At 47.7% G+C, this 19,257-nt stretch overlaps 6 protein-coding genes across 6 annotated transcripts; 2 read left to right on the forward strand and 4 right to left on the reverse strand.

The window, feature by feature from the left end:
- Window positions 1-1,246: 1,246 nt before the first annotated feature.
- Window positions 1,247-3,919, forward strand: N7469_005815 (threonine/serine exporter family protein; the record flags this gene model as incomplete). Its single annotated transcript, XM_056644735.1, has 1 exon — window positions 1,247-3,919. The coding sequence occupies one exon, from the start codon at window positions 1,247-1,249 to the stop codon at window positions 3,917-3,919; it is 2,673 nt and encodes an 890-aa protein (XP_056501549.1).
- Window positions 3,920-5,596: 1,677 nt separating this feature from the next.
- On the reverse strand, window positions 5,597-7,498 carry N7469_005816 (Mis12-Mtw1 family protein; the record flags this gene model as incomplete). Its single annotated transcript, XM_056644736.1, has 7 exons — window positions 5,597-5,940; window positions 6,014-6,135; window positions 6,192-6,360; window positions 6,418-6,585; window positions 6,656-6,740; window positions 6,800-7,212; window positions 7,288-7,498. The coding sequence occupies 7 exons, from the start codon at window positions 7,496-7,498 to the stop codon at window positions 5,597-5,599; spliced, it is 1,512 nt and encodes a 503-aa protein (XP_056501550.1).
- Window positions 7,499-8,305: 807 nt separating this feature from the next.
- N7469_005817 (putative phosphatidylserine decarboxylase Psd2) lies at window positions 8,306-12,061 on the reverse strand (the record flags this gene model as incomplete). The annotated part of the gene is made up of 7 exons (XM_056644737.1): window positions 8,306-8,479; window positions 8,547-9,298; window positions 9,370-10,895; window positions 10,940-11,382; window positions 11,438-11,653; window positions 11,751-11,795; window positions 11,909-12,061. 7 exons carry the CDS (start codon window positions 12,059-12,061, stop codon window positions 8,306-8,308), a joined length of 3,309 nt encoding a protein of 1,102 aa, XP_056501551.1.
- Window positions 12,062-13,085: 1,024 nt separating this feature from the next.
- Window positions 13,086-14,626, reverse strand: N7469_005818 (putative MFS glucose transporter; the record flags this gene model as incomplete). Its single annotated transcript, XM_056644738.1, has 2 exons — window positions 13,086-14,453; window positions 14,531-14,626. 2 exons carry the CDS (start codon window positions 14,624-14,626, stop codon window positions 13,086-13,088), a joined length of 1,464 nt encoding a protein of 487 aa, XP_056501552.1.
- A 279-nt stretch (window positions 14,627-14,905) lies between these two features.
- Window positions 14,906-16,686, forward strand: ssn3 (cyclin-dependent serine/threonine protein kinase SSN3; the record flags this gene model as incomplete). The annotated part of the gene is made up of 3 exons (XM_056644739.1): window positions 14,906-14,990; window positions 15,394-15,559; window positions 15,618-16,686. The coding sequence occupies 3 exons, from the start codon at window positions 14,906-14,908 to the stop codon at window positions 16,684-16,686; spliced, it is 1,320 nt and encodes a 439-aa protein (XP_056501553.1).
- Window positions 16,687-17,090: 404 nt separating this feature from the next.
- Window positions 17,091-18,888, reverse strand: N7469_005820 (putative metaphase-anaphase transition protein (Mlo2); the record flags this gene model as incomplete). Its single annotated transcript, XM_056644740.1, has 4 exons — window positions 17,091-17,098; window positions 17,155-18,619; window positions 18,679-18,733; window positions 18,797-18,888. The coding sequence occupies 4 exons, from the start codon at window positions 18,886-18,888 to the stop codon at window positions 17,091-17,093; spliced, it is 1,620 nt and encodes a 539-aa protein (XP_056501554.1).
- Between the last annotated feature and the right edge of the window lie 369 nt (window positions 18,889-19,257).

A 19,257-nucleotide genomic window follows, 5' to 3' on the forward strand; every position in this document is an offset into this window, starting at 1 on the left:
TCCATTTCCCATTCCATCCTTTGCCATTGCATGAGTACTACTCCTTTACATTCTAGCAAAACTTGATACAGACTTGTGATTTGTGGTACCTCATGCTACTCGTGGAACCGGGATCGAATGCTGGTTTCTTTCACAATCAATTTAGATGCTTCCCCCTTCCTCCTGACGTGCGCTTGAATGTCGAAACCCAAATCAGAATGTTATTTTTGATTTTTATAAATAATATTTCGACACCCCTGGCACCATGCCGATCCGGAAAGCTTCGATAAGCTACAAGCCAGGCCGTCGATCCGTGTAGGGCAAACCCAGTAAGATGGGTCTCCATCTCGGTGCATACCCACTCCACCCCACAGAAAGGGGTGACCGGGGATAATCAATTCAATAGGCCAATCCGACGGTTGAAGACTGCTTCGTGACCTTTTGTTTCGACTTCATGAGCACATAATCATCGGTGATTTATCATTGTGGCCAGTCAAAATCCAGAACCAAGACTTTTGACGTACACTATCTGGCTGGCCGACACCGGCTCGAACCCTCCACGTCTATGATCCATAACTCCCATTTGATACTAGGGGATTGAAAGTCCAAGAAAAGGAAAAAAAAAAAGGGGAAAAAAAAGAAAAGGAAAATAAGTTCGTCTATCGATGCAAATGGCTTTCATGTGGTCTGTGTGTTTCTCATCTTGGCAAAAACGCGTTGTAGCCTGTCTCCACCCGTGTAAATAGAGAAGCACCTGCATCTAGAGCTTAGGGCTTTTGATATTACACTAATATATCTGTCCCTTTGAAGGTTCAAATCGAAGATATCTTTGAATACTCTCGAGTGCTGCTTACAGTACTTGATTTTATCCTGAAATCATAAATAATGCACCGGTGACATAACTATCATTCCAGACAGGTTGTTTACCGATCTCCTTCTCCTTGCTGCCAGAGCTTTCATTCAACCGTGCTCCCGAGTTCCTCCATGACTTTTGATTTGCCACTAAAATTTATTGCAAAATTCAGGAGATAAGCCAGTGAGCCCAATCCCAAAGCTCATGTGGATACCATTCAAGAAGAGCTCTTTGGTGATGTGATCTCACATAGCTGACATGTGTTGCTAGGAGAAACAGCCTACCACCCAGAGTGCTCATTAATACTATTTTCGACAATAGTATTGAGAATTAGTGCATTTACTTATAGCAATCTCAATAGAAAATATCGTCCCAGCGCATACAGAAGGCAATTTCAGTCGATCTCGTCGCTAAATGGCTGGAGGTTACTTCAACCTCCAGGTCACTCGCCCCTCAGGCACTTCTGATACTACACAAGCAATAAGCAAAACATCTTCTAATTCGAATACATCATCAAATCCGTCATCTTACCAGCTAGATAAGGGACCACAAGACCCAAAGACGTATCAAGACCGGGGATCGCGGAACACCAGAGCACAGGGCAGGCAATGGAATGCAAGCATTCTGAGAGGCGCCAATTGCAGGCCGTCCACATTTGACGGGACTAAACACCAGCAGCCCAGTGGATCTATGGGTGAGTCCCGAAAGGACGACAGGGGGTTCATGTTGCTTCAGAGGCCACTCCCAACCGCCAGCATTCCACATATCCAGGGCCAAAGTTCCATTGATCTCAAGCCGGGATTTCCAGTGGAGGAACGAAGCTCTGGCGCGTCAGCAGATGGCACTGGCTTGAAGATCACATCCAGTACAAGCTCCCCTCCAGCTCCTGGGGAAAATGAGACCAATTTTAGTACTAATGACCAGGGGCAATCGACATCTTATGTCCTCGGGAGCATCCAGCAGCCTGTATCCCTTCCGACTTGTCCCCAAAAATCTCCGAGATCAAGTTCTGGTCCAAGGTTAGTGACATCGCTCGCGTCGACTCCGACTGAGGTGGCGTTTGTCGAAGATGGAGATGAAATTCCTATGATCAGCTTCTCTGAGAAACAACAACTCTTCAACGACTTAACCGATGATGACAGGCCCATCTTAGATGGACAGTCTATACCAACACGCACTTTCAACGTCCACAATCTCGTGCGACAAATGTCACGTCCAGATTTTTCCTTTTTAACTCGCCTTCGTGCTCCCTCGCCTAGTCCACTCTCTGGCCAAGACTCTCTATCCGAGGATCGTTCTTCTGAAGATCGTGATTCTGAGACATCCATTGAGCGGCCAGCAAAATACCGGCGAGGAATCCTCTCTTCCTTGCTGAAACTATATGACCATCAGAACGCCGGTCATCATAATTACGACCATCATGGACGGGGCCGGTATGGTCACTCCCGTCAAGGGAGCACCTCCGAATGGAGTGGTCGAGGAATATCCCCAGATCCTCTTTGGAAACCTCACCGGCCCCAAAAGTGGTACGAGAAACCTGGCAATGCATCAACCCCCTCTCTCAACAGCTCGCACTCCAAGAATACATCGCCTCTCAGTCTCCTCAAGCGTTCACGAAGTAGTGGCGCCGTCTCAGGGAGTTCTATGAGTGGAGCAGCTCGACGTTGGATGAAGCCTGCTCTAGAAGATGAGATACGCATCACTGTTCATATCGCTGAGCTGCTTTCACGCCAGAAATACTTGATCAGACTCTGTCGAGCCCTGATGAAATATGGCGCCCCGACACATCGCTTAGAGGAATATATGCGTATGACTGCTCGCGTTCTTGAGATCGACGGCCAATTCCTGTATATCCCAGGCTGTATGATCATTTCATTTGATGACGCTTCAACACATACAACGGAGGTGAAAGTTGTTCGGTCCAGTCAAGGAATCGACCTTGGGAAGTTGGCAGATGTCCACGAGACCTACAAAGAAGTGATTCATGATGTGATTGGGGTGGAAGAAGCTATTGGACGTTTGGAAGAAACCATGAAAAGACCAAGCAAATTCCACATTCTCTTCCTCATCTTCGCCCACGGCTGCGCGAGCGCGTCTGTAGGACCCTTTGCGTTCAACGCTCGACCTATCGATATACCTATTGCCTTCTTACTGGGCTGTCTCCTCGGTGTATTACAGCTGATTCTCTCGCCTAAATCAAGCCTATATTCGAATGTGTTTGAAATATCAGCTGCCGTGCTGACTTCTTTTCTTGCGCGGGCCTTTGGAAGTATACACTTTCAGGGAGAACCGCTCTTTTGCTTTTCTGCCTTGGCACAAGCAGCTATCGCATTGATTCTCCCTGGCTACACCGTGCTATGTGCGAGCCTGGAGTTGCAGTCACGCAGTATCGTTGCAGGATCTGTTCGTATGGTGTACGCCATTATTTACTCCCTCTTCCTTGGGTTTGGAATTACTATCGGCACGGCTGTCTATGGACTTCTGGATCCCCAAGCTACGACGGCCTATACATGCCCTGCCAGCCCTATAACCAACGAATATCTCCAACGCTTCCCTTTTGTTTTGATCTTTACCATCTGCCTGGCTCTCGTCAATCACGCAAAGTGGAAACAAATTCCTATGATGATGGTGATCTCCTTGGCAGGCTATGTGGTCAGCTATTTCAGCTCTAAGCGTTTCTCGTCCAACACCCAGGTATCTAATGCCTTGGGTGCTTTTGTGATCGGTGTGATTGGAAACCTCCACAGTCGATTACGCCACGGACTCGCCGCAGCATCCATGTTGCCTGCGATCTTTGTACTTGTGCCCTCCGGTCTTGCTGCGAGTGGTTCGCTCATCTCAGGGATCACTTCTGCGGAGGAAATGACCAAGTCCCCATATGCAGTTGTTGCAAATGGCACGCAGGGGTTTGTCGATGCTGCAAAGAATTTCTCCGCAGATGAGCAGAGAAGTCAAAGCTATGGTGTCGTTTTTGATATTGGGTACGGTATGGTTCAAGTGGCCATCGGCACTACTGTAGGGCTTTTCTTGGCTGCGCTTGTGGTATACCCTCTGGGTAAGAAGCGCAGTGGTCTATTTAGCTTCTAGCCAGGGTCATGATAATACTCGGGCATCTACTATGGACATATACGTCCGTGTATTGCATTCATCGCGTGAATACTGCCATTTCATCTTTATTTGTCCCTCTTCAGTCTCTTATCTGTTGCAACTGAACCTACATGAGGATCGCATTTCTACAATGATTCTCCGGTTTGGTCACATTCTTTCAGCAACCGAGGCGGGGGCTTGTTTGCTGTTTTTCACTTCCCATATGGTGTTGTTTATTATGGAAAATCCTGGTGCAGTTCATGTGAAAGATCGAGGCGAGGAGTTGGAGAGCGCTTGTTGTCATATATCTTTTTTTTTCCTACCGTCTCTCGCTTTTTCCTTTTCACTCCTTCGTCCCTCATCGACAAAGTCTATATCGACTCACCAATTCCGAATTTGGATTCGGATATACATACTATGTATAAGATACGATTCTTACGAGTCACGACCAAAATCATCGAGGCCCCCTTTTGCGTTCACTCTTTTGATATCTCATCTGGTCACTCACTTGATCCTTGGGGATTTTTTTTTTTTGGCTTCACCCTAGCACCAGCAGGAATACGTGCGCTGGCTGTCTAGAGATTGTTATTCTTTATGGGGTTTTTATCTGTATCTAAGCGAATTGAATTTTGCATTAGGGTAACAATTGGGATATTAGTGTTTGTTTTTGTATTGATTTTCGAGCTCAAACTATTACTTGTTCACTTTACTGTATACGTCGATCTTTTGGGTGAAATCTCTGATTGACCCGAGCAGCATCCAAGCTCTACTCAGGTGTACCAAATTAACTAATCGACTAGTACATATAGAAATATGCGGACAAGCGGGCTCAGTGGCACGAGGCAGTGCTTTCGTATTAGATAGAGCGTTGAGATATCCATGGATATATTAAGGCTAAGGTTAATTTATTGGAATATATCGTACTCAGTATACCTAGGTGTACTTAGTGTAGTAATCTCAGTACTTCAAATGCCTCACCTGTTCTCAATCCGAAAAGGTGTTATGTTTAATGGGCTGATGTATCGTCAACATGGTTTAATCAAGAATGAGGCTGATATACAGTTGAGCCGCAGTTGCACCAGCGCACGTTGGGTTAGCGCGAATGACACTTGCATAATGCATTTTTCAGGCATCGAAAATAATGCAATTGTTACGGAAAAGGAAATGCTTGAGTAAAATGCATTACTAGGTACCTAGCTCATTATAAATTTGGAAACTCAGACGATATCTCTTAATAGTATAATCAATAGTATTGATTGTTCATGCCTAAGGTAAGTTAACTACTATGCAGAGCCTAAGGCTCAAGAAATGGAAGAAAAGTCCCATATTGAATCCATCGCGTGGTATATTAGACATCACCCAATACCCAGAACTCCATTGCTTGCAGAATAATTGCGATGCAACCCAGCCCAATCCCTTTTGCGCCATTGCTCAGCTCTCCTCTGAGAGGAGGATTCGTCAAGATCATCAAATCAGTCCATGGTCTTGAGATGAACGTGAGAAAACAGAATGATAGAAAGAGAAAACAAAAACAAAAACGGTGTGTCGCTGAAAAAGACCGAAGATACCAGTGAAAGAAAGCCCCGCTTGCTTCAAACCTCCTGGAAACATACCAGTGTTTCCATCGCACTGCGATCAAGATGTGAAAGAGGTAGATCGTGATCACAAAGGCTACCATTACCGCCGTTCCACTCGACTGAGTGCCCCAAGTATCAGTCCTATATCTTGACGCGGCCGTGACGTGGGCAAACGTGAAGACTTCTCGTTGTGATCCTCTCCCTCGATTGAGAGTTGTTGCTGGAGATTTTGAGCATCGCGTTCTTCCAGACGCTCAGCACAAATGCGTAGTACCCGCGAGGAGAACGAATCCGCCGTGGATCGGTATAGTTCGATATCGTGGAGTCCCGCTGCCAAGGAATCGAGTGTTGGGGCAAGATCTGTGGTGATTCTTGAAAGACGGGCCGAGACATCTGCGGGAGATATAGACCGTAAAGCCTTTTCTGAAGTCGAGCTTTCACCTTCTGCGGCGGGATTAGATAGGGAGAGAGATTTATAGAGAGCTTGTTGGGAGGGATCAAGGAGAGAAGTGTCGACTGCTTCGGGAGCTTGTTTGTGGGAGCCGGGGGGGGTTGTTTGCGGAGGGAGTGGTAGAGTCGATGCGAGGGATTGGCGGTTGTTTATGAAGAGCGTTCAAAGCATGTCTCTCCTTTTGGAGTCTGTTGGTGCCATAATTAGCGGGTATGCTCATCAGCAGTCTCATGAAGATGCTCACTTGTGTATTTGTTCCTCCAGCTCCTTGATCTTTTCTATGTTCTGCACATTTCTCGGATTCGGTTTCTTGACCACAACGGCTGGCGGGTTCACATCCTCGCGACTAAACCAATTCGATAGTTCTGAGTTGGATGAGAACTCTTTCTGTAGATCTTCTTGTATAACGCGGGCTAGATAGAGTTAGTCCACGTACTGAACAATTCTTCGCAATTTTCTGATGAACTTACCAGCAAGGTGCGCACTTTGGTCCTCCTGATGGAAACTTGAAGGTTTTTCACCCAGTGCACGCGTTGCACACCATATCAAAAGTTGCCGCATTCTGCGCGGCTCAGGTAGCCCTTCGTCGGCAATGTGTTTATAAAAATCAGCAGTACGAACCTCCCGATGTGGCAGTGCTAAATCCAGAGAGAAATCATTAGTATTTCCATTTGTCCTGGCAGAAATATGATGCCCAATATCACGCACCATTAGAGGCTCCTGAATCAATCAAAGAGCTAGCTCTTCGTCCTCGCATCTCAGAGCTGATTCGACGCCGTCCCTTGCCCGATTTCTTCCCCGCAATTCCTTATTGCGCTGTATAACCGGTGTATCGGCCACCGGCAACGCAACCTTGGTCGGCTGCTCCGGTGATTTGAACCCATTCATATCTGAAGTTCGCGACTTGGATGGCCGTCCGGGTTTCCTTCTCTTATGTGGAGATTGTTCCTCTTCGAAATCGCGGGGTCGAGATGAACGTGCCGTTTGTTCGTGTCGAGTTGGTGGTTCGGGAGTTCCCGATTGCGCGGCACTTTTCGCTGGTCGCTTTGACGGAAGCTCAGATGTTTTCCCCTTCGCGGGCGCCACAGCTGCAGTTTCTCCAACTCGTTTCTTTGGCGGTCGCCCTCTCCTCGGTGTTGATTGTGCTGGCGCGGCATTTTCCACATCTGAATGAGGGATCTCTGGTACAGATTCCATTTTCGAACTTGGTTTTGATTTCTTTGACGGCACCCGAGCAAATTGAAACCCCTCGTCATCTTCATAATCTGGACACGATTAAAATTGCAGATTAGCAATGCTTCTATTCTAGAGCATTCGTCGCTTGCGCTTGGATCACTCACTCGCTTTTCGCTTGCTGTCATTGTTTGTGATTTCCTCCAGTCCTTGTTGATTTGCGCTGTTGCGCGTACTCCGTCGCGCCCCTCGAGGTCTACCTGTCGAAGTTGACGCGGTCGTACGCGATTGCGCTTGAGAAGCCGCCATTCCAATCGTCCCCAGCGGTTCACGGCGCTTTGTTTTCGTCGTCGTGGTTGCCAGAACCGCGATGGTCATGCCAGGAGATAGTCACGCGAAATGTTAATTAAAGGGTGGAATAGTGAGGTTCCAATAGACTGACGGTGTGAGACCTCACACCACCACCACCCTGCGTATTCAATTGCGCGTCTTATCGTTCTAAGAGAATACTCGGTTTTCGGATGGAATGAGAGTAGCACGAGGTCGTGCCACTTTTCGCGTTGATAAGTGATATTTGGTCGCCTGAAGGGGCTTCCGGTGAATCCAGAGCCTTAAAGTGATATGTTGGACCGTATCGGATGAAAGCGACAAAGAACTTGCTGGGGAACAGAATTCGCATTCGACCATTCAACGAAGAGGATGTTGTTAAAAGTTTGAGTTGGTTGTTGGTTGTTGCTGCGGGCGGCAAGGGAAGCGCAGGAGAGTTTGGGGGGGAAGATTCACGCGGTTGTTTTGGTCGCGCGTGGGGCGCTAGTCTGTTTTGGGGCAGCCCCTCACAAGTCATCAACCAACTATAAAAATGATTATACTATATGTATGGTTATAATCCATATTACTTTGGTATTTTGTTAATTAATTATAAGCACTACAGAACGAAGATAGTTCAATGTTCATTCATGTGTCCAGCGACCATGCGCATATGATGTTTAAGTTAACGCTATGTGCAAAACCCTCAAACGCCCAAATATTGCACAAGAAAAAGGAATGAAAAGAATAACAGATATCCGAATATGTCCAATGGAGGAAGAAAGGTATCTAGGAGTTGAGCCCAGTCCCTTGATGCTAAAAAAAATTGCGAAGATGCGAAGAAAGCAAAACACAAGTCAGATGAAGAGAGAAAAAAAATTAGTGGACAGTAGCACCAATGGGCGCATGTTCAGCAGCAGCCGACTGGCTACCTTCGATGCGTCGCTTGGCTTCTTCCATGTCTTCTGCTGTGATATTCTCTGCATTTTTGGGCATATCTGGTTCGAATTGAGGTATATCAGGACTGTGACCAACCGACATACCAACACGGATCTAGATGAAAGGGGAGAAAAGTTGTTAGTTTTGGACCTCGAAAATACTAAGGTAGGTAGGCTCTTACCAATGTCTCTAATGGACCCTTGGAGTTGTCAACCAGGTCTTTATCGAAGTTGATCATTCCCTCTTCAAATAGAACAAGAAGAGTAGAACCACCAAATTTGAAGTATCCCAGCTCCTCTGCCCGAGAAACTTTCTCGCCTGCCTTGCGCGTGATGATCGTACTACCGACCATCATGGCTCCAACGCAGACAACCATCACACGACCATGGGCAACGGAATCAATAGGCACCAGAATGCGAACATTCTCCCCATATACATCGAGCGCCGAACGAATAGCCATCGGGTTGACTGTATAGTATTCACCTTCGATGGTCTTTGGCTCACCCATCACTCCGTCAACAGGAATATGGAAACGATGGTAATCCTGAGGTGCAAGGCGGAAAACCCCCACAGCACCATTACGGTACCGAGCTGCATCCTCGGGATAGGCATTTCCAAGTAATCTTTCAACGGAGAATTCTCGACCTTTGACCCAAATACTGGTTGCATCGTCCATCCGATCGAAGACCACAGATCGACAATCAGCTGGGGACACGACAATCTTAGGCTCATTCGGGGCAGAGCAAGGGCGTGCCTCGGGCTTTAGTGCGCGGTAGAAGAATTCGTTGAAGTTCCGGAATTTTTCAATGGGTTGCAAGACCTCCGACATATCCAGGCGATGGAAATTGATGAAATCCTGGATTTGACTAGCCGAGGCTGGGTCATCGTACTTTCGGCCCTGTTTGACACTGAGGGAACGGAGAACCCGACGGACTGTGGAATTAAAAGAGTTTTGTTAGGGTTCATGTTTCTTGTCTCATGTGTTCAAGGCTGTATTGACTTACTTCGTTTCTTCTCCATATCCTTGCTCTTGAGACCCTTGTAAAGCAGTCGAATTCCAAGTCGAACATAGACACTCATACGCTCCTCGTTAATTTGACCAGTAATACGATCCTGAACCAGAATGTTGGCAGAGTTGGCACCAAGGCGATAGCCTCCATAGGAGATTTTGGTGATAACCTTGGAGTACCATTTGCGCTGTGCCTGGCTCGAAGTGACAAAGCCACCCATAACTAGATTGTCGACTTGACGCCAATCACGACTGGCGCATGTCGCAATATGCGTGATGATATCCGCGTCCGATCGTTTCGCAAGTCGTGGTTGGTGACAAAGTGGACATTCGCGAATTTCCACCACATGTTCTTCGCCTCTCTCATCAGCTAGGTCGTCCGGGTGAAGCTCCTCATCGTTCGAACTGGGTTGATCTTCTGTATTCAAGGTTGGCACGGCTATTTTATCGGGGTTAGCGTTTGATGTAACGGCGGCGTTTGGTTCCAAAGCGAGCTCATCGCTGCTAGATAGCTCCTCACTTTCTTGGCTTCCAACTGATGACGGTGTTGGGCGGCTTCTTGGGGGCACGGCGGATACCGAGTTCTTTCTCTGCAGTGCTCGCAGAGTGTCTTCGAGGCATATTACTGCTTGGTCGAATGTGAGATCTGCAGTCTCGCTGGGCTCGTTTTCAGCGCTGAAGCGTTCGAAGAAGCTATCTATCGTTGACTCTTTTAATGTAGAGCCCAGAGTATCAAGCATTGTCGTCATCTCAACTTTATCAATGCGACCACTATCATCCGCATCATATTGTCGGAGCATAAGAAGCCAGAACTGTTGACGTAAAGCACTGTACGGTAAATATTTCGCTTTGACATGTAATTCGGGCGAATGCTTGTCTTCCCAGCGTTCGCGATTCTTAAGAATCAGAGGAATCTTGTATTCTCTCAACATCTCTTCGTCTGCCGGAGGAACCGGATCTGACATCGTTTCGGCCGTTATGGTTGGAACTTGCAGGGTCGAACTACTGCTGTCCACCGCGAGTGCCTCCTCCGGAGCGGAAGTAGACATCACTTTGTTGGCCATATCACTAACAGATTGAGTCGTGAGGGAAGATGCAGAGTTTTGAGTCTTGAACGGAGGTCTACCCATCCTGGAAAGATTCTGCGACGATGGTGAAGGACTGACGGCAAATCGAGGACTGTACTTAGCCGCCGGACTAGGCTCATCCAATTCTACAAAATGATACAGTCCGGTTTCGGGGTCGGCTTCAGGGGCACACTGAATGAGTGTTTGCAAAGGGAAGCTTGCCGAGGCGACAAAATCATTGCCCGAGAACTTGTCTCGATCAATTACCGTAAAACTCATGAGGTAATTTTGCTCATGTTTCATGACTTGGAATACCATCTTTTCATGGTAAACGGGGTTCAAGTTATGGCGAACGACTGGGGTTCTAAGTGTTTTTCTGCCGAGAGAGGTCACAACAAAGGGATCCATATCAAACGAAGTGCGTGTAACTGAAAGAAACATAGCAGATGAGTCGCTTTGATCGACATACCGAGGGTGAAGAAGCTAGGTCAATCATACCATTTTTCTCTGGGGGGGAGATCTGTCACTTTAACGATCTCCATGAAAACAATACCCTGCACACCAGAGCCCGAGCCCGAAAATTGATATGCACGAGCAGCCAAGGATTTACGGCGTAGCCGCGCCATTCGAAGACGCCTCCGGCGCTTCTCTACCACCTCCGGCTTGGTCTGGTCGTCAGTCTCATCCGATGTCTCCTCATCTTGGTCATCCTGCTCCAATTCATCGAGCTCGACTGGTATCTGGTCGAGCTGGTAATCGTCTTCGCCGATGCAAACCAAGCTCTTAAATTTGCGATATATGTCCGTGGGCGAGGCTCTGGGATCGGCCGAATCGGAAAGAGAAAATTGTAAAAGTATTTCACCCGACACGGTGCTATCCTTCTTCTTTTTCCGGTTGGAGCGACTGGAAAGTCGTTTCGATTTGAGATTGTACCATTTGGGCTGTCCCATTGGCGTTAGCGAGTCTCTCTTCGCAGACAATTGATTCGATGCCCACCTCTTGGTTAATTTGACCATCCTGGAAGATATCCTCCAACGCGATATCGAACTCTCCCATATAATCCTTCCCAAAGCGATCATGATCCCAACAAATGCATTCTAAGAGCGGCACACCCAGCACGGGCATTGAAAATGAGACGTTCCATTCTGGGTTCAGGGTCTTGGATATTGTGGGGGTAGATTGTCTGGCATCTCCTAAAGACACAATCAAGTACTGTATACGTATATGTGCGTCAGTAAAGGCGAGTGGCAATCGATGAGGGACGAGAGGCAGGAGAGGAAGGGAATGCCTGTGATTGTCTTGTACTGACTGGATCACTTGTGCCACCTCGATCCTTTGGGGCTAAATTTCGACCCTAATCGCAAATTATATGGTGTCAGAATAGTTGGTCTCGTGCGTATTGTAGGAGGGATGGGGAGGAGGAGGGGTAATGTGGCCTCCCTCTTTGCGGTACTATGACGAACATACCTTAATGACATTCACTTTCAAAAACAAAGGCTTTGACTCTGCAGGTCCAGCTGATCTCATGGGACTCGTGCTTCTACTCTGTCCGGGAGTAGAACTAGCACTTCTCGCAGAGAGATGCGAGCTAAGACGCTGCGGGATTGGCAAGCGGACCATGACGGATGAGAAGGACAGCAATTGAAGAACGGAGGTGCGCGGAGGTGTTCAACCACAACAATCAATCACACACACACAAAAGTCAAACAAAGCGAGATTGGGGGCGAGGGGATCACTCTTGATCACTCCAGACCCCTGAGATCACGATGAACCGTATCCTCGGTGAAGGTGGCTTGTCTTAGTGGTATTTTTTTTTCTGCCTTTTGTCTTCTGTCCGTATTCCCCGGTGATCTGCTCGGGTCGATCCCAGGTTTAAAAGCCAAGACTTGGTGCCACCCACAGTACCAAAGGAAGTCCCGCGGGGAGGGGGAAGTGGATGAGTAATGATGGAGAGTGGGAAGAAGAGAGGGGATATTCAAGGAATAATTTAATATTGGAATTGATATTGGAAAGTTTTTGAGATGGTTGCCTTAGAGGGGGAAGGGAAGAGAAGAGAAGGTCAAAAGGTCCGAGAGCGAACCAGACCAAGTTGGATGAAAATGGAGAAAAAAGAGACGAGACGAGACGCCAACTGACTAAATACTTCACTATGGAGGACCGTCAGTAAATTCACTCCAATAGTTTACAAGCAAGATTCACGTCAGACTCCACTTGATGGAAATCCGGATGCCTTGACTGGGTCATGTTTCTCTTTTAATTATTTTATTTAAGTGATTCCGGGCTAGCTAGCTACCGAGCTATAATAACTAATTAGTAGCATTTCCGTTTATTTCTCCTACTCAATCAACCTGTCCTTCTCTATACTAGTCTATATTAATCTACTTCAATATATGTACTATATACATAGTATGTAAGTGTTATTTGTTTGTGGAAGCGGTTGAATCATCTCGGAGGTACCCCGCAATCCCCGCGTGCTGTTTATACCTCACAATACTATATCACAGGTATCCCTTGATGACATCGGCAAATCGCAGACGATCGTGCCAGTCTACAATCCCTCAAGTATGGGCCATCTTAGGATTCAATTCAATGCACATATTGGTTGTCATTGCTAAGTAGTATCGTATCACTCACTACCCTTCGCCTAATCCTGTCGTCGGTCTATCCGACCCCAAACCTCATCCGCATTGGCCTTGTCCTTGGTCTCCGGAATTCGACGATAAATAAATATACTAAACACTCCTGCCATCAAGGCAAATACCCAGTACACTTTGCCTCGTCCACCAAGTGCCTCATTCAACACTGGGAAAAATTGTGCTACCACAAAAGTAGCACTCCAGTTGGCCGCCAGCGCCCAACTTTGAGCGGCCCCAACTGCCTCAGGACCGACCAGTTCGGAGGCTAAAATAAAGGGCACAGGACCCAATCCCACAGCAAATGACGCGACAAACAATAAAGCTGCAATCGCAGCCGCAATCTTCTGATTGAAATAGATCCCCAAGGCTAAGAGAACCGAACTGCAACCCATCCCGGAGATACTCAGCAGGAGACACATCTTCCGGCCAATCCGATCGGGCAATGGCGAGCAAGCGAGGGTCATGAACAGATTGATGGCGGAGATCAAAATGGTGAGTAACGCGGCGGTGCCAGGGAGAATACTCTGTAATAACGAAACGCTATACATAACAATACTGTTCACCCCAGTAAACTGTTGAGCCACCATGATGCCTACCACCGCAATAATGGCAGGACGATAATATGGGTCTCGAACGGCCTCCATCATGGTGACTGCAGTTTGTTCTTGATCTGGGCTGTCGGAGGTTGGCGCAAGAAGTGACTCTTCCTCGCGAGACGAAGGAGCAGTACTCCCGACCCGCCATCCCGCCATCTCGCCTTCAATGTCTGCATTCTGCCCGCGAATCCGTTGTAAGACTTTGCGGGCCCGACCCGCCTGGCCCTGCTCAGCAAGCCAAGTTGGGCTTTCCGGAATCATAAACAACCCGAGCAACTCCAATACACCAAGAAGACCCGCCACAGCAAGAATCAACCGCCAGAGGCTATCATGGCTCCAGAAATAGCCCAACGTCTGAGTGATCAGAATCCCAACATTGGTCATGACCTGGGTAAAAGCTCCAAAAAATCCCCGTGACTGAGGTGGTGCTACCTCAGAGACATAAATGGGCCCGACCACGATCGCAGCGCCTGACCCTACCCCCGAAAGGAATCTCCCCAGCGCGAGTAGCGGAATAGCCGGAGCTAAGGTCTCGGCTACGGGGCCTAGAATAAAGAAAATAGTCGTTGCTTGCAAAGCTATCCGTCGTCCGTACTTTGTAGATACAGGTCCTGCCAGCAGGGCTCCCATGAATCCTCCGAGTGTGTAAATCGATGACACCAGGCCAAACTGGGAGGGATTCATTGGAAGGCATTGCGGGAGACCATGGAGTGTCGCTTTAGTAGAATGGATCGATTTCTTTTCGCAAGTGATGATAGATTGAGGGGCATTTAGTTCAGCCTGGCAGATAAATGTTCTTGTTAAGCAATAGCTCCTTTTTCTTGTCTTTCCCTCTCTTCGGGCATAAGCATACGTACCAAGTGATACCCAAACTGAAGTGGACCTAGAGTGACGATGAAGATGAGAAAAACTAAGTAAGGAGTGACCTGCCACTGGGTCGACCGGCCCGCCATGATTGTGTTGCGCAATGAAGCTCAAATAAAGTCATGAAGATCTGAGCTGAGTTTCTTAAAAGGTGAGATTGAAAGAAGATGAGATGACGTGCATCAACGAGGAGCTCCGATAAGCGCAGCGCCAAGCCCCAATCGGGTAGAAGGCGGAGACCAGCAACGGACACTTTCAACCTCATCGCCAATCATTTGAAAAAGTATTCTACTCTTCGTCAAAGACAATTCACTATTCAAGCGTTTTTCTTGCTGACTCCCCCTCTCCTGCTTGATGGAGAACAAGCAATGAGTCTGACTAACCCACCTTCTTCCGGTCCACTCTCTGCTCGTCGGACTGTTGGTCAAAGCCTGAAGCGCTCAGCTGTTGATGGTAATTATATCTAACCTTCTGGCTCGTCTTCTCTTTCAGTATCGCCGTTTTTCTCTCCATATTATGCTCTCTGTCTATATTTCTCTTTGATCGTCAAACTTGTAACCCTTCCTATCCCCTCTCGCCATGTTCGGAAAGGGGTTTTCATTTCACAGTTCCGGAGGCTATCATCCACGTGGTAATTTCTTTCCCTCGAGACAGTCTTGACTTGTCATTTGGTCTCTGTTTATTCTGATTCCTTTCCTTTGATTTTTTTTCTGTCATGGTATGACGTGAAAAGTTGGCATTCCTTCCGTGGGGTTTTTCGACTAAACGCTTGGATTCGTTGATATGTTTCTGCTCTGCTTCAACACTATACCGTGGCGGACTTTGGACAAACCAGCTAATTATCATCTACTAATAGAGCCTTATGATACTTCCCGGGGACTATCTGGATCATCAGGATATACTAGCAAAGTCCGGGTCCGAGATCGGTACCATATCGTGGGTTTCATCAGCAGTGGAACATACGGTCGTGTTTACAAGGCTATTGGCAAAAATGGCCGGAAAGGAGAGTTTGCCATTAAAAAGTACGTCTCTGGACCAATTTCTTGTAGAATATCTTACTGATTTTGGGGCGATCTCCAGATTCAAGCCAGACAAGGAAGGCGAGACTATCCAATATACGGGTCTCTCACAATCCGCTATCCGAGAGATGGCTCTGTGTACTGAATTGAACCATGCCAATGTCATTCAGCTGGAAGAAATTATTTTAGAGGATAAATGTATCTTCATGGTATTCGAATATACCGAGCACGATCTACTACAAATTATCCATCACCATACTCAACCTCAGAGACATCCAATCCCCGCCCGAATGGTCCGCTCAATCCTTTTCCAACTGCTCAATGGGCTGCTTTACTTGCATACCAACTGGGTGCTCCATCGAGACCTTAAGCCAGCCAATATACTGGTTACGTCCGGTGGTGCCATCCGTGTCGGTGATCTGGGTTTGGCTCGACTCTTCTACAAACCTCTCAATTCACTCTTCTCTGGCGACAAGGTAGTGGTCACCATCTGGTACCGAGCCCCCGAACTTCTCCTCGGCAGTCGACATTATACACCAGCTGTCGATATGTGGGCTGTGGGATGCATTTTCGCAGAGCTTTTATCGCTCCGTCCAATCTTCAAGGGCGAGGAAGCGAAAATGGATAGCAAGAAAACGGTGCCATTCCAACGAAATCAAATGATGAAGATCGTGGAAATTCTCGGTCCTCCACGCAAAGAAACATGGCCAGGCTTAGTCTCCATGCCCGAATACACCCAGCTCCAATCAATGGTCCTCCACCGACAACCACCGCATTATCACCGTGGTCCTAATCTGGAGGGTTGGTACCAAAATTGCCTGAAAAATGCCGGCTACTCTTCCAGCTCGAGCACCGGCACGCCTGGTACGGACGGGTTCAATCTACTTTCTCGGATGCTGGAATATGATCCTACCAAGCGAATAACCGCCGAGGAAGCTCTGGAGCACCCATACTTTACCAACGGGGGCCCAATTAGTGGCGATTGCTTTGATGGCATTGAGAGCAAATACCCACACCGTCGTGTCACCCAGGACGATAATGATATTCGAACTGGTAGTCTCCCTGGAACTAAGCGTAGCGGTCTACCTGATGATTCTTTGATGAGAGCGTCGAAACGACTCAGGGAGTGATTCTTGGCTGAAAATTGCATATTATCTAGGCGCATCGTGGACTTGAGGTTGTCGACGACTGGCTCACCATTGCATTTTTCATTCTCATTTCTTTTTCTTCTCTCTTCATCTCGTTGTCATTTCGGCGCTGGCGTTATTGCGATTGACACTAGTCCGACTTCTATTATGATACCTCTCGGGTGCACCAATAAATAAGTTCAATTTCAGACTTACGGCAGATGGGTATTATTCTTGCAATGGCCATACGCCGTGAAACTAAGCTTCAAATTCGTTCCCAGCTATCAAATGATCGTGACCATAGCCCAGTAGTAGTACATTTTACCCCAGTTCCCTTCCGTCCAAGCCATCCCAAACAAGGCGCCATAAAAGATACAAATGTAGATCATAGAGGGATTCCGCAACAATTAATAGCCTGAATGCCGATAGTTAGCCTTAAGAACCGTCAAAAATGCAATTCCATACACCTACCATTCTGTTCTCGTCGGTTATCACCACCATTATCATCCTCTTTTCCTCCCCGATCACCCATAGCTTCTGCCTGACCGGCAGCATCCTGAATACCCTGATCATCACCACGGAGCTTCTCGAAATACCCTTTAATATCTTCCGCGCTGACAGCCTGTCCACTTTCAGCAAATGGCTTGAGAAAGTCCTTGACCTTATCACGAAGATGGTTATAAATCATAGCTCCCTCGATAGCCCGCACACGATCTACATTGCTGAGGGCAGCTTCGCCGCGCTCGAGGAGACTACCTGTTCCCATGCTTGCGGCAGCGTTGCCGTCACCGTCGTCGGAGAGGGGTGGTTCGTAGGTGTCTTCCTCTTCGCGAAGTTGAGGGAAAGGCGCAAGAGCAGGGAAGCACTCAGCGCAACGGCAAAGGTTATCATGGAAATTTTCCTGGAGGAAGAGAGAGAAGGATTCGACCGGGACAGAGGATGTGAGGGAAGCATGCTTTGGCTTAGGAGCCCCTGTTGACGAAGGTTCAGGAACTTGATTAGATGTGGATGGCTCTTCTTCGACGGTAGCAAGTCTCGTTGGCTTGTTGCCACCAGTAGAAGCTTCTGTTGTGTTTTCGTCCTTCACTTTCTTTGCCGTCGGTTCTCGTCCAGATGGTTCGTCATCTTCCGCCTTGCGCTTTTTCGAATTCTCTACTTGCTCTTTCTTTTCGTTCAAGACTTCGATGTCCTCTGCATTTTCGTTGTCTGCCGTTACAGGTTTTTTCTTTTCTAGTCCGCCATTCTTGAAGACAGGCGGAAGGAAACCTGGAGTTCCTGCATACTTCTTGAGCCACGGGTTGGAGTCGAGACACTTGAAGCAGATCAGTTGCCAGAAGTCGTCCTCGCTAGGGAAGCCAGGTGGGAGAGGTGTCTCTTCATCATCGCCTTCTTGTACTGCTCCTCCTTCATCATTGGCAGCATCACCTCCGTTGGCAACCTCATGTTTCTCTGTAGCTCTATTTGCTTTATACCAGTCCCTCGGCAAGCCGATGAGACACTCCGGATGCCACCAGTCCTCACCACATCCACCAGTCTCTACCGTTCCAAGACCTAAGCATTGAAACATGGTACCCTTTTCTTGATGGGGATCATATTTCTCCCCACATCCACAGAATCGGTTTCGGAAATTATGATTGTATTTATTGCCCGATGATGCCTCTTGGGAATGAACACCTTTGCAGCCGGTTTTTGGATCTTCACGCAGTGTGCACGGGGAAGTAGAAGGCATACGAGTGGTTCCGCAATCACAGACGAAACCACGCTTGTTGAACAATTCGACAAGGGAATGCTCGCCATGACAGGCAATAGAGCACGAGTAACAAACGGCAGCGGGGGTGTACGGGTCATCGGACTTTTCGGGGACAGGATTGCAAGTCAAACAGGCGAAAAGGCTCTGTCGGAGTGCCCCGAGGTCATGGGTACAAGAGTCGAAGGACTGTGTGTTGATTACTGTTAGCTCTGCTGTGGCGGGTATGTACCATCTAATGGACTCACATATGGTAGAACTTCGCGAGCATCGGCTTCTAGTTGGATTTGAGACTCAATGAATCTAGATGAAGTTAGTATACTTTCGGAAGACTTCAATAACGGGGTGGTTGAGGTGATCTCATACTCTTTTGCTGTCTGGGAATCCTGCGAACCAAAACTCTCGCGCCGGCCCTCGGCAGACTTGAGTTGGTCGGTAGTTGATTGTAATGAATCCATCTGAAGTGTCGCGCAATCACTCTCTAGACTTTTGAGATCAGTATAAGAGCCAAGACAATGTCAGCGAGACAAACTCGAGTAATGGGAACTTCCCCAGATATTGCAGCGACGGGCAACGCGATGCGCCAGATTATGTTTGCTTTGTTTGCACAGGCTGTCCAGTGTTCAAAATGCAGGATTGACAGCGCGGGATATGTTTGTAAGCCGTTCAAATTGGATGATGAAGCAAGGGATAGTTCTTTTCACCACGAATTGTTGATGTGTCTTTCACCTTTTTCTTCCCTTGATCCCTCATTATCTCTACAGCACATTCTCTCTCCAAAATCTCCCTCTATCACGACTACATCGCACGTGACCAACTAATAAACC

This window comes from Penicillium citrinum (genome assembly GCF_028827155.1).
Source record: "Penicillium citrinum strain IBT 23319 chromosome Unknown utg000004l:1.0-2404223.0:1.0-2405248.0, whole genome shotgun sequence".
NCBI classification, from domain to species: Eukaryota; Fungi; Ascomycota; class Eurotiomycetes; order Eurotiales; family Aspergillaceae; genus Penicillium; species Penicillium citrinum.